The following is a 13,369-nucleotide window of genomic DNA, read 5'->3' as shown; positions in this document are numbered from 1 at the left end:
CAGCCACTTCTCATTATGAGCCTCCTCCGAGGGGTCATAATTACTACAGGCATTCTGTCCTGCTTCCGTGGCATGGGAGATAAGGGTCCATTTGGCCATATTGTCTGCGGACAAATGGGCACGGTCTACATTTCCGAAAACGGCTTCAAAGTGAATCCACAAGCGTCCTGCGAACGCTGTGGGGTGTTCAGACTTTTTCTGTCTGCATTTATTTAGACCGTCTACGGGGTCGCCCCGGTTGTACCCGATCGCATCCAGGATCGCGGTATGCATTTCTGCAAGGGTGCCTCCTCCTACATTCTGTGGGTCGGGAAGGGCTGCTGCGACTGATGGGTCTAAGGTGAGGACCGTGAGCTTTACCTGCTCTTTTTCATCCAGGCTGTACATGGTCGCCTGGTGTTTGACAGTGGCAAAGAAATGGTGTGGGTCTGAAGCGGGGAGGAACGGTGCGATTTTAGCACACGCGTCCCGTAATTGGGTCACTGTGAGGGGGGTGGAATATAGGAATTCCGCTTCGCCTGATGTGGCGGTGCGGTGGGTTGTTACAGGGTTCATGGGAGCCTGTATTACCTGCTGTGTGGGGGGTGGGGGTGCTCTCCTCCTTTGGGGTTTTCCTTGCGCACATGCTCCCTGAACATATATCTGCGCTGTCTCTTGCAGTTCTTCCCAATCAGGGCCGTCTTCCTGGTCTAAACTTTCCCCAAAGGTGTCTTGGAATCCCTTTTGGACAGAAAGCATTGCTTGCAGGTCTGCAATTTGCTTTCGGCACTTTGCATGGTCCAAGGTACTCTGCCTTTGTTCCGTGGTTGCAGCGTGGAGCGCTCTCAAGGCTGCCTTGAGATCACTACATTGCTTCTGTAGCGTCTCCCCCTGCTTCTCTGTCTCTTTCTCAACCAGGACTGCACGCTGCGTGTCCTGATAAGCCTTCTCATACTGGGATTGAAAACTGCTTAAATGCGCCAGACAAGACTGGTGACCCCGTTTGGCGTCAGCCACCTCTTCGTCCTTGGCTTCTAACTGCCTTTTCAATTCCAGGTTTTCCTTTTCCATCTCGCATACATCGATTTTACTCATACGATGTATGCCTTCTATTTCTTTTCGGAGCGTCCTGACGACCTCCTCTGTGCCTCGCAATTGTGCCATGCAGGACACGATTGCCATCGGCTTGCGCGCTTTTGCTAAGCTCTTTTTATGGATCTCACTCAGGTTCTCCCACCAAGTATGCCCTATACTTCCGGGACCTGAGTCGTCATTATTACAGAAACCGCTCCACACGGGCCATCCTTTGCCCTGCAGAAATTTGCGAATTTCCACTTCCCAAATGGGACACTGTCCCACTCTAACGCTGCTGATCGGTGCGACCGCAAATTCTTCGGGGTTCATGAGGCGTTGCATTGTCTGCATGGCTATCTCTCTTATCTGCTCGTTACGTTCAAATTTGGAACAGGGGGCTAAGGTGGTGTTGTAGATGCGGGTACGGCTTGCGCTAATTTCCGAAAATACAGACTTCCGACAGTTTTGACGCAACAAAATCTATCAGTTTTACCTTGTAACCCTGTTAGTTACACATGCATACACACACGTCCGAATTGTGAATTATTAACCAGAATCGCTTGAACACTTGTGGTTTTTTGTTTTTGTTTCCGATTGGATTCTATTCAAATTGTTGGGGTTCTCCCGGAGTGGTTTTCCACTTCTATGTCGGGTCCCGGCGGAGTCGCCAATTATGTTGCTCTTTTTAGCCTTAGTTTATTAGCTCTGATTATGTCACCTTTGCTCACGAGTCGCCAGGTATCTTTCTGATACCGCCGCGTGGTTCAAGTCCAAGTTATGATTAATAAGTCAGCACACCGCTTAGTAAGATTGAAATCAACGGTCATTTATTATATACAACAATAATGTTTACACAATAATCCTACTATCTATATAGAAACCTATCACTACTGGCCAATACTTAACTTTAGGAAGAGCCCACCAGGTCAGGGAAACGAATGGCTTATCGAATCGGATCTGGCCCGCGGGATTCAAAAGGCTGATTCAACAGGTCGATGGCTAGGAGTCTTTATCGGATAGCGATCGCTGGATTCAAACTTACAGTTGCTGGTTGATGTTCTTGCGAAGGTCTCGAGCAGGCGAAGAAGGGAGCGAGAGAGAGATCTGAACTTGGCCCCTCACTTTATAGGGCCCAGGGGTTTCCCGCCTCTCGGGGCGGCCCTTGACCCTGAGTCCCAAGTGATTGGACTTGTTCCCAATCACTGGGTTCGAAACGTCCAATTGCGAGGCGATTCCCCGATCGGGGGGGTGGTCGTTCACCTGCCTTTGTTTCGGCCACTGCAGGCGCCGACAGGTCTGGCCTGGTATTCAATTGCTAATATGTTGCAATTGTTCCCGGGGCTAGCCGATTAAACTGCAGATGTCTGGGTTGATGGGCTGCTAATAGTCCTGAGTATCGATCTGGGCCGACTTCCCCAGAGCCGAATATGATATTCTGCCTGCATCTGTCCGTTTGTGTCCTGTTGCCTGCTTTTACCATCAGCCTTTTTGGTTAGCCATTTTAAATCGGGTTTTGACCAAATTAATAGGGAATCAGCCACTTTAGGTGGCTACAAACCCCCCCCCCCCCAGGACATCGTTTCCAGTCCTGCCCAGGTGCAGACATTTGTACTGGTCCCACCTCCCCAGAACCGGTTCCAATGTCCCAGGAATTTGAATCCCTCCCTCTTGCACCATCTCTCGAGCCACGCATTCATCCTCTCTATCCTGACATTCCTACTCTGACTAGCTCGTGGCACTGGTAGCAATCCTGAGATTACTACCTTTGAGGTCCTTCTTTTTAGTTTAACTCCTAGCTCCCTAAATTCAGCTTGTCGGACCTCGTCCCGTTTTTTACCTATATCGTTGGTGCCTATGTGCACCACACCAGCTGGCTGTTCACCCTCCCCCCCCCCCCCCCCCCCCCCCAGAATGTCCTGCAGCCGCTCCGAGACATCCTCGACCCTTGCACCAGGGAGGCAACATACCATCCTGGAGTCTCGATTGCGTCCGCAGAACCGCCTGTCTATTCCCCTTACAATTGAGTCCCCTATCACTATAGCCCTGCCATTCTTCTTCCTGCCCAGCTGCGCAGCAGAGCCAGCCACGGTGCCATGAACCTGGCTGCTGCCTTCCCCTGGTGAGCCATCTCCTTCAACAGTATCCAAAGCAATATATCTGTTTTGCAGGGAGATGACCGCAGAGGACACCTGCACTGCCTTCCTACTCTTGCTCTGTCTTTTGGTCACCCATTTTCTATCTCCCTCAGTACCTTTCACCTGCGGTTTGACCAACTCGCTAAACGTGCTATCCACGACGTCCTCAGCATCGCGGATGCTCCAAAGTGAGTCCATCCGCAGCTCCAGAGCTGTCAAGCGGTCTAACAGGAGCTGCAACTGGACACACTTCTTGCACGTGAAGGAGCCAGGGACAGTGGACATGTCCCTGAGCTCCCACATCGCACACGAGGAGCATGACACGGGTCTGAGATCTCCTGCCATGTCTTAAACCTTCGGTTAACTTCAACAATTACAATTTACAAAAATAAATAAATAAATAAATACACAACGAAGAACAAATTAAATAAATATACCAATGAAAAGAAACAGAGAAACAGAAACACTGCTTACCAGTCAATTACCAGGGATAAAAAGCACTTCCTCCTCACCCAGCTTCGAATTCCCACCTAGATTCAAATTCCCAAACTCACTCTTAGCTGTGTCTCACTCCTGGCTGTGTCTTCTCTGGCTCACTGGGACAAAAAGGGACAAAACAAACATTTGTGGGCAGGCGACTGCAGCAGAACATTTCAATCACCCTGTCTGATGTTCATCCTTGAAAATTACTCGGTGACTATCCGCGAACCCAGGTTAACTGATGATTACCCCAATGAAGATTGCCCACTTGACCATGGCAACTGGCAAGAGTCACGTGGAAGTGATATATGGTATCACATAACTCAGGTCATCATATTGTATGTCCATAAACAAAGCGAATGATAAAATATAAAGTTAGCATTATTTCATTGTGAGAGGGCAATACATCTTTACATAACTTTCTGCAGCTAATCTAAAACAGCTTCAGACTGTTGCCACATTACCAAAATTCTGTACAATTTTCAAATTCCAATCCTGCTGTTATTTGTCGTTAAATGTTGGGCAGTTATTTTAGGCCTTTGCCCAATTTTCTTCCCCTATTAATTTCCTTATCCATTTCCTCCCTCCCTCTCAGATCCCCATAGCAACAGGAGATTGAGCTGACCCGCCTCTTACGAGCCAATGGCGAGGCGGCTTGCTGAGCAGTGAGTAAAGCGGTTGCCTATTGGACGCGCGGCGAGCGGGGAAGAGTCTGGCAAGATGGCGGACAGGACGGCGGTGGATATCAGCAAATTGAAGGTAAAGGGAGTCGAAGGGATGGTGGCATGGCGTGAGCTGTGTCCGCGCTCAGAGAGAAGGCTTTCTGATTGAGTAACTCCCCCGCGCTTTAGCTTCTCCATTCCCATTCACTCCCGCCAATTCTTCTCTGCAGACTCGCGAACCGCAGTTTTTTTTCTCTCCGTCTGAAAGGTGGGGGTTAACCCCCCCCCCCCCCGCTGTTCTAAAATTCCCTGAATCTTTGAAGCAACTTAACTATGCGGGAAATATTCAGAGTGCCGCATTGTGAAGAAACACATGGTTTCCACAATGGCCGAGTGGCTGAATGCAGCATCCAGGGAAGCCACACGCCACTTTCGAGCAGGAAGCCCTGCTCTGTGCCATGTTATTTGGTCTGGGCTTGGGCTGTTCTACTGTACACTACAGCTATTTCAGAATGGGATGTTAGTCCCTGAACAGCCAGACAAAACAATTAAAACCCGTTATCACTTTTGGTTTTGTAAATGGGGGGGAATGGTACAAGAGCAAGGATAAGCATATGTAAGCCGTTGGTTAATCCACAGCTAAAGGACTGTGCAGTTTAGAATGCCCATTTAAAATAAAACGTTGAAGCTATAGAGTTGATGTAGATACAGGGATAGGAAATTTTATGTCTCAACGGGAGCAGAGAAGTTGAGGCAATTTTATTTGAGGTTTTTAAAATTAAGAATGGCCCCCAACAGTATGAGTAGAAAAAATATTACCTTGTGGTTATGCAGTTGGTGGTGAGTCATCAATTTTAAAATCCTCGGACGAGTAGGGAAGTTAGAAATTTATTTCAAGTCAGAGTACAGAATGCTTAGCTTTGGGAGTGGTTGAGGCAGTGACCGAGGGGGGGAGTTGCATTAATATTTTAAGCAGAGGAAGTGAGGAATTTAGGGAGTGGATTAGTTTTGGATTCCTTTTGGGAGAAGGGTGCTGGGAATCTTTTTGGATTGATGCATGGCTATGGGAAGGGAGCATATGGTTTTGGACTGATCTCCATAGAATCCCTACAGTGGAGAAGGAGGCCAATCGGCCCATCGAATCGTCACCGGCCCTCTGAAAGAGCACCCTACCTGGACCCACTCACCCACCATATCGCCACAAGCCCATCTAACCTGTACATCTTTGGACTGGGAGGAAACCGGAGCAGGCACTGGGAGAACGTGCAAACTCCACGCAGTCACCCATGGCCGGAATTGAACCGGGTCCCTGGTGCTGCGCGGCAACAGTGCTAACCATTGTGCCACAGTGCTGCCCTCTTGTCAAGATCCAGCACAAACATGAATGATTTGCTGCCTTTCCTGTAAACCTCTGTGGTCTGACTCTCTGTTTTCATTGTGTTTTAGTTGACTGAACTGAGACAAGAATGTGCTTCAAGAGAGCTGGATACCAAAGGAAACAAGCAGGATCTCATCCAGAGACTGCAGGCTTACCTGGAAGAACATGGTAAAATCATGACTGCTATATAATTCCAAACAGTATTTTTTAAATAAGTATTAATCTAGGAGTTTGTGCATAATTATGATTTTTTTTTTTTGTTATTCAAAGTATGTTGAACTTGCAAAACATCAGTCTCTGAGTCCTATGTTAGAAGGCATTACATTGAATTTAAAATCATTGGCTGATCTCTGAATGGAAGGGAATCTTCATTGCAGGTAGTTGTCTTGGGGTCAGTTGATCAAAGTGCTTGAGTTACATCCTTCAAGGTTATAATGTAATTTTATTTCCAGTTGTGGCTATTTTTCTTTTGGAATTCTGTCTTAATTTAGTGGTTTTCTATTCTGTGTAATTTCAAACGGTTTGATTAAATGAATGGTTACTCTTTTTCCTTTAATAGGAATATAGGTGCAGGAGTGAGCCATTTGGTCCATTGAGCCATTCAAGCACATTGTGGCTGATCATCTACCTCTATGCCATTTCCCTCCACTATCCCTTTATGTCAGTTGTAACCAGAAATCTGTCGATTTCTGTCTTGGACATGCTCAATACTTCTGTGGTAGAGAATTCCAAAGATTCACCACCCTCTTTCAGTTATCTTTTAACTAGAATGTTTTGTGCACTTGGTCCTCTTTCTAGGTCAGGTTTGCTGAACATAATGGTTATTTTATTGTGAATGCAGAAGAAGTCAATCTACTTCAAGATGTCCCATGGAAGTAGAGCAAACTGTCAAACAAATGAATGGCAAATTTAGGACTTCATACTAAGGATCAACGTTAGAAATGGACTTTCACTTAGGAGAGTGATGGTAAAGTTCTGAAATTATTTGTGGGATGCTTTGCCAGGACTGTAGGTGTTTAAATGATTGTGAAATGGGCCAAAAGGTTTTCTTTTACTTTATTTATCTTGTTGCGTGTCCTTGGACTGAGCTGCCAGGGATTTTGGGTTAGACTGCAATTCTTGCAGCCCACCTCTGTTGAACGTGACCACTTTAGAGGAGTAGGGTTGAGAAAGAATACTTTGGTTTAATTTTTAGTTTGCTCGTTGTGAATTTTTACTGTGTATTTTGTCAGCACATTAGATTCATGTAAAATGCTGGTTCCAGATTATTGTTAGAATTAAATTGTTGTAGTCACAATTCATGGTTTCAAGCAATATGTTGCAGGGCAGCACGGTAGCATTGTGGATAGCACAATTGTTTCACAGTTCCAGGGTCCCAGGTTCGATTCCAGCTTGGGCAACTGTCTGTGTGGAGTCTGCACGTCCTCCCCGTGTGTGCGTGGGTTTCCTCCGGGTGCTCCGGTTTCCTCCCACAGTCCAAAGATATGCAGGTTAGGTGGATTGGCCATGATAAATTGCCCTTGGTGTCGGGTGGGGTTACTGGGTTATGGGGATAGGGTGGAGGTGTTGACCTTGGGTAGGGTGCTCTTTCCAAGAGCCGGTGCAGACTCGATGGGCCGAATGGCGGCCTCCTGCACTGTAAATTCTATGATAATCTATGCTGAAATAAAACAGAAAATGCAAGAAATATTTGGCAGGTCAGGCAGCATTTGTGGAGTGAGAAACAACTAACATTTCAGGTCGATGACCTTTGACACAGAATTGGTGGTGCCTGAGTATTTCCAGCATTTTCTGTTTTTATTCCTTTTCGCTAAATCCTGTATGCTCATCGGGTATGTTGTTTTCTTACCTAAAATCTGAACATTGCTCCATTCCCAAGTGTTTCATTGGTTTGGATTATTTTGCTGACTGCTTAGCTAACAGGCTCTATAACAAAGAATGGAAAGGAATACTATAAATGCATTAACCGGTTTTCTTTCAAACCTTGGACAGACCTGTGGATTTGTTTTTATTGATGATGGAAAAGATGACCGCTCTGCTAACCAGCCATTAAGTAGTATCTCAATCATAAAACATCTGGGGGATGAATACTTAAAACATTCAAAGTAGTTATTTTCAGAATAAGCTTCCTCTTTAATCAGGGACCTTATTCTGCAGAGTCAATACATAATTGTGCCCTCATTTGTCTGTTTTGCTTTTAGAAAGAACCATAGAAATATTTGTGTGGAAGTTCAAATTCAGTCACATTGTGATTGGTATCTTGAGTTATAAATCCATTTTTATCCGTAAAAGAAAACGACTAGTCTACTAATTTAATATAGACGTCTATTAGAATTGCTGTCCCTTTTTACTAATGTTCTTAAACTTAATCCTAATCAGCCAATTTTTTTTTTTAAAGCAGCAAGCCAGAAAAGGTTAGAATTAGCTCCTCTCTTTGAATGTTACTGTTTAAATTGTGTCTTGATATTGGGGTACCGATGTTTAGGATTTACTCATTCCACCAGTGTTTTTCTCAATTAACATTGGTTCATAATATTTTGTGGCGCTTTAGCTTTGTGTTTTTTCTTCCCAGACTGTTTGGGCACTAACTTTTTCCAGGCTATATGCTTGTACTGTCTTTCAGTTGACTCTTATCTAAATTAGTGGGGTGGGTGGGGAGCAAGTAAATCAAAGGGATATTAAAATTAATTATGGACTGAGGCCCTGATGTTGAGATTCTATTTTAAAACTATACGGCCAAGTGCATTTTTTGAAACCCCAATTCATTTTGTTTTTCCCAATGAAGCGGCTATTTAGCGTGGCCAATCCACCTACCCTGCACACCTTTGGGTTGTGGGAGTGACCCATGCAGACACGGGGAGAATGTGCAAACTCCACACAGACCTGGGGCTGGGATTGAACCCGGGTCCTCGGCACCGTGAGGCAGCACTGCTGCAGTGGCAAGTGCATTTTAATATCCGCATGCGTTTTGGGGTATTTTGTAACTGCACAAGATGTTTTGTGCTCAGTAACACTTAGTAAGTGTGCTTTGAATTGCTTTCATTTACAATATGGTACTTCATTTATCCCCTCCCCCAAAGTTAATGTTTGGATACCCAGTGACATGTGTTTACCCAGTTGAACCCTAATATCAGGAGGAACCCAAGTTTCGTCTTCAATCCACTGATATAAGTGATCTCAGCTACATACAGTTGGGTATTGCAACAGAAGCACTGGAAACTCTCAGGTCGGATAGTATCATTGGAGAGAAAAGAAAAGTTAACATTTTGAGGGCTAGTGTCTTCGGCACCTCTGGGTCAGAAAAGAAAATTGACCTTGTTCCTGAGTGTTCGTCGAGCTCTGCATTTCTTTGGACGTCGAGTTAGGAAAGGATCAGGCTTGGCTGTGATGTCTCCTTTTGGTTTATTAGCCCAATGAGATTGATCACATGAATAATGGGCGCGTGAATAGGATAATGAAATGTGGCCATTGTCGATGCCTTGAAGGAGAGGGAGGCTTGTAGAGCAGATGATTAATGGGGAGAAACCTGGATCGGCATGGGAAATGTAACATTGCGCTCTGAAACATAGGCACACTATACCTGTTATTCAAGGGATGCAATATACTTCATGCCATCGCTTTCTGTACTGTAGGGCAAGGACTTAATATAATCACTTTTCTAAACCCCCTTGGGGAAATTGTATTGTACTCTGCTTCCGTCTATTTTTGTCACTCTTCTAGTATTTTACTGAGCAGGGCCTCTAGTAGAATAACAACTGGAATACATAGATAAATCATTGTTAGATACAAGTCCTTGCTCCCTTGTTTGCAGTTCCAAACTAGTTTTGAGGTCCAGTATCAATCCACTCCTTTCTTTTGCAGCTGAGGAAGAAGTGAATGAAGAGGATGTTCTAGCTGAAGATACAGAGGTAGAATTCTTCATGTTGCTTTTCTAGAATTTTTTGACGTCATTAGAAATATATGGTTGTCATAGCTGGGTGAACATGCTTCTGAGATTCTGCTAAAGTCACTCAATTCATTGGCAGTGTTCACAGTAAAGATGAATGACTTGATATTTCTGCACTTATGGCCAATGGACATTGTAATTTCACACGCCATGCAGTCTGTTTCATTTTTTTCTCTAATAAGTTTTGGTTTTCTTTTAGTTTAGTTTTTTTTTAAATACAAATTTAGAGTGCACAATTAATTTTTTCCAATTAAGGGGCAATTTATCGTGGCCAATCCACCTACCCTGCACATCTTTGGGTTGTGGGGGCGAAACCGACGCAAACACGGGGAGAATGTGCAAACTCCACACGGACAGTGACCCAGAGCCGGGATCGAACCTGTAACCTCAGCACCGTGAGGCAGCAGTGCTAACACTGCGCCTCCGTGCTGCCCTTTCTTTTAGTTTATGATTGAAATATATGAAATTCAGAGAGGCGTTAACAGGGTAGATGTTCCGAGACTCTTACCTTGTCACTAGAGAGTCCAGAACTAGAGGTCACGGTCTCGGGATACGGTGTTCGTCATTTAGAACTAGCTGAGGAAAGGTTTCTTTGCTCAAAAGGTTGGGATCTTAGGAATTCTTAGTCTCGGAGGATTGTAGATACTCTGTCATGGAGTATATTCAAGACTGCAATCGACAGATCTTTGGGGATGTGTAGTTGAAGTAGGTCAGCCATGATCTATTGAATTGCAGAGCAGGCTCAAGAGGCCATATAAGAACATAAGAACTAGGAGCAGGAGTAGGCCATCTGGCCCCTCGAGCCTGCTCCGCCATTCAATGAGATCGTGGCTGATCTTTTGTGGACTCAGCTCCACTTTCCGGCCCGAACACCATAACCCTTAATCCCGTTATTCTTCAAAAAACTATCTATCTTTATCTTAAAAACATTTAATAAAGGAGCCTCTACTGCTTCACTGTGCAAGGAATTGCATAGATTCACAACCCTTTGGGTGAAGAAGTTCCTCCTAAACTCAGTCCTAAATCTACTTCCCCTTATTTGGAGGCTATGCCCCTAGTTCTGCTTTCACCCGCCAGTGGAAACAACCTGCCCGCATCTATCCTATCTATTCCCTTCATAATTTTATATGTTTGTATAAGATCCCTCCTCATCCTTCTAAATTCCAACGAAGACAGTCCCAGTCTACTCAACCTCTCCTCGTAATCCAACCCCTTCAGCTCTGAGATTAACCTAGTGAATCTCCTCTGCACACCCTCCAGTGCCAGTACGTCCTTTCTCAAGTAAGGAGACCAAAACTGAACACAATACTCCAGGTGTGGCCTCACTAACACCTTATACAATTGCCGCATAACCTCCCTAGTCTTAAACTCCATCCCTCTAGCCATGAAGGACAAAATTCCATTCGCCGCCTTAATCACCTGTAAACCAACTTTTTGTGACGCATGTACTAGCACAGCAGCATGTTTTAGTATTTTATCATTTAAATAATAATCCCTTTTGCTGTTGTTCCTACCAAAATGGATAACCTCACATTTGTCAACATTGTATTCCATCTGGTCTAGTCATGCTCCTATTCATGTTTTTCATAGAATCACTACAGTGCAGGAAGAAGCCATTCAGCCCATCGAGTCTGCACCGGCTCTCCGAAAGAGCGCCCATGTTCACTCCTCCATCCACCCCATCCGGCACAGTAGCACTGTGGTTAGCACTGTTGCTTGACAGAGCCAGGGACCCGGGTTCAATTCCCGGCTTGGGTCACTGTGTGGAGTCTGCACGTTCTGCCGTGTCTGTGTGGGTTTCCTCTGGGTGCTCCTGTTTCCCCCCACAAGTTCCGAAAGACGTGTTTGTTAGGTGAATTGGACATTCTGAATTCTCCCTCAGTGCACATGGCGACTAGGGGATTTTCACAGTAACATCATTGCAGTGTTACTTGTGACACTAATAAAGAATATTAGATTATTGTTATTGCATCTTTGGACAAGGGAGAATTTAGCATGGCTAATCCACATAACCTGCACGTCTTTGCACTGTAGGAGGAAACCCACGCAGACAGGGGGAGGAAGTGCAAATTCCACGCAAGTCGCCCAAGGCTGGAATTGTACCTGGGCCCCTGGTGTGGTGATGCAGCAGTGCTAACCACTGTGCCGCCCTGGTCAGTACCAGGGAATAATGGGTTCCTAGGAAAGATTGCATGACAGTATCCAAATCCTCACTTGATCCCTGAAATTACATTATCTGTCTGAATAATGTACAGTTTTGTCATTTGTTTTCCAGTTTGTACTGATCATTAGTGTGCTGTACCAAAGTACTGTTTATAAAGTTTACTTGAATTCTGGAAACCTATAGCTGTAAGGGTTTGTTCTGAGAAAGTATTCCTTTTTGAGAATATCGGAGTTAGCTAGGCTTTGCCCATTGAGTAGAATTGCCTGTTTTAGTTCTGAGTCCGTTATGCAACACTATTCTACGGTTTGGAGATAATAAGCTATGCACTCAGGATAATTGAATGGTTTAAACTTTATTTTGGTTTATTATACAGGATATGTTAAATGTTTCAGAAATTGTGGATTGTAGAATTTATTTGGGTGAGAAAGTAAATTGCGGCACTTGAACTAGATACGGTTATAAAAGAACTCCAATACTGGGCCAGAACTTATAGAATACGAAAGTCAGTATTCTGATATAAATCCACTCCACAGTAAGACTGGTTTGAAGTACTGTGCACTTTTGGGCTTCATTGTCGTGGTTGTTGCATCCAATTGGAGCTGGATGGATACAGCGCAGATGCTGTCTGGTGTCCTTGGAACAAGGGCCATCACATGGGTAAACATCTCTATCAAATAACCATGTCAAAGATGTGGATGTTGGAAACAGTGTTGCTGGCCCCAGTGCTGGCACTCTTTGAAAGAAATCAAAGGACTGGGAGCTCTAGTTCAATGATGGAACATCATGTCTCTGTGTCTCAGACTACGCATTGGAAATAAAATTATATAGTACAGCACAGAAGGAAGCTATTCAGCCCATTGAGTCTGCGCTGTCTCTTTCAAAGCCCCTTGACTCTTTCCCCATATCTCTGCATTTCTCCTTCAAGTATTTGTTAACTCCCCGTTGAAGGTTACTATTGCATTTGTATCCGGTACCTACCGAGCATTCCAAATTCACTTTCTTACCGAAAGGAAATAACCTACAAAGGGGAATTGAACAAAGAACATTACAGCACAGGAACAGGCCCTTCGGCCCTCCCAGCCTGCGCCGATCCATATCCTATATCTAAACCTGTCACCTATTTTTCAAGGATCTACTTCCCTCTGTTCCCGCCCGTTCATATATCTGTCTAGATGCATCTTGAATGATGCTATCGTGTCCGCCTCTACCACCTCCGCTGGCAAAGCGTTCCAGGCACCCACCACCCTCTGCGTAAAAAAACTTTCCACGCACATCTCCCTTAAACTTTCCCCCTCTCACCTTGAAATCGTGACCCCTTGTAATTGACACCCCCACTCTTGGAAAAAGCTTGTTGCTATCCACCCTGTCCATACCGCTCATAATTTTGTAGAATTGGATAAATACTTGCAGAAAGGAAATGCAGGCGATGGGGACAGAGTCTAGGGGTGTGGGACTAATTGCATTGCTCTTTGAAAGAGTCAGCACAGACTTGATGAGCTGCATAGCTTCCTTCTATGCTGTACTGTTCTTTGTTTCTGTGGAAAACGGGTT

At 44.9% G+C, this 13,369-nt stretch overlaps 3 protein-coding genes across 5 annotated transcripts in view; 2 read left to right on the top strand and 1 right to left on the bottom strand.

Annotated features, from left to right (window-relative positions):
* The window catches only part of pan2 (poly(A) specific ribonuclease subunit PAN2), a 231,809-nt gene extending 227,415 nt beyond the window's left edge, over nt 1-4,394 (top strand). The window contains exon 26 of the mRNA XM_072494068.1: nt 4,264-4,394. Within this exon, the coding sequence (XP_072350169.1) occupies nt 4,264-4,292 (29 nt within the window). The 3' untranslated portion in view covers nt 4,293-4,394. The remainder of the gene's footprint in view (nt 1-4,263) is intronic.
* inpp1 (inositol polyphosphate-1-phosphatase) overlaps nt 1-5,260 on the bottom strand; it is a 75,360-nt gene extending 70,100 nt beyond the window's left edge. The window contains exons 1-2 of one of the 2 annotated variants that reach the window (XM_072494072.1): nt 5,150-5,260; nt 3,663-3,784 (exon numbers count right to left, since the gene is read on the bottom strand). The gene's annotated coding sequence lies outside the window, so the exon portion shown is untranslated. Of the gene's footprint in view, nt 1-3,662; nt 3,785-4,132; nt 4,247-5,149 lie in introns of those variants that run through there. The other variant, XM_072494071.1, reaches the window with a different exon arrangement.
* sarnp (SAP domain containing ribonucleoprotein) overlaps nt 4,284-13,369 on the top strand; it is a 67,145-nt gene continuing 58,059 nt past the window's right edge. For both annotated transcript variants that reach the window (XM_072494075.1, XM_072494074.1), the window contains exons 1-3: nt 4,284-4,427; nt 5,777-5,876; nt 9,570-9,616. In XM_072494075.1, the coding sequence (XP_072350176.1) occupies nt 4,389-4,427; nt 5,777-5,876; nt 9,570-9,616 (186 nt within the window). In that variant the 5' untranslated portion in view covers nt 4,284-4,388. The remainder of the gene's footprint in view (nt 4,428-5,776; nt 5,877-9,569; nt 9,617-13,369) is intronic.

Source organism: Scyliorhinus torazame, chromosome X (assembly GCF_047496885.1).
Source record: "Scyliorhinus torazame isolate Kashiwa2021f chromosome X, sScyTor2.1, whole genome shotgun sequence".
Taxonomy (NCBI): Eukaryota; Metazoa; Chordata; class Chondrichthyes; order Carcharhiniformes; family Scyliorhinidae; genus Scyliorhinus; species Scyliorhinus torazame.
Note: the sequence above shows the minus strand (reverse complement) of the source record. Positions and strands in the feature narration are given on the sequence as shown.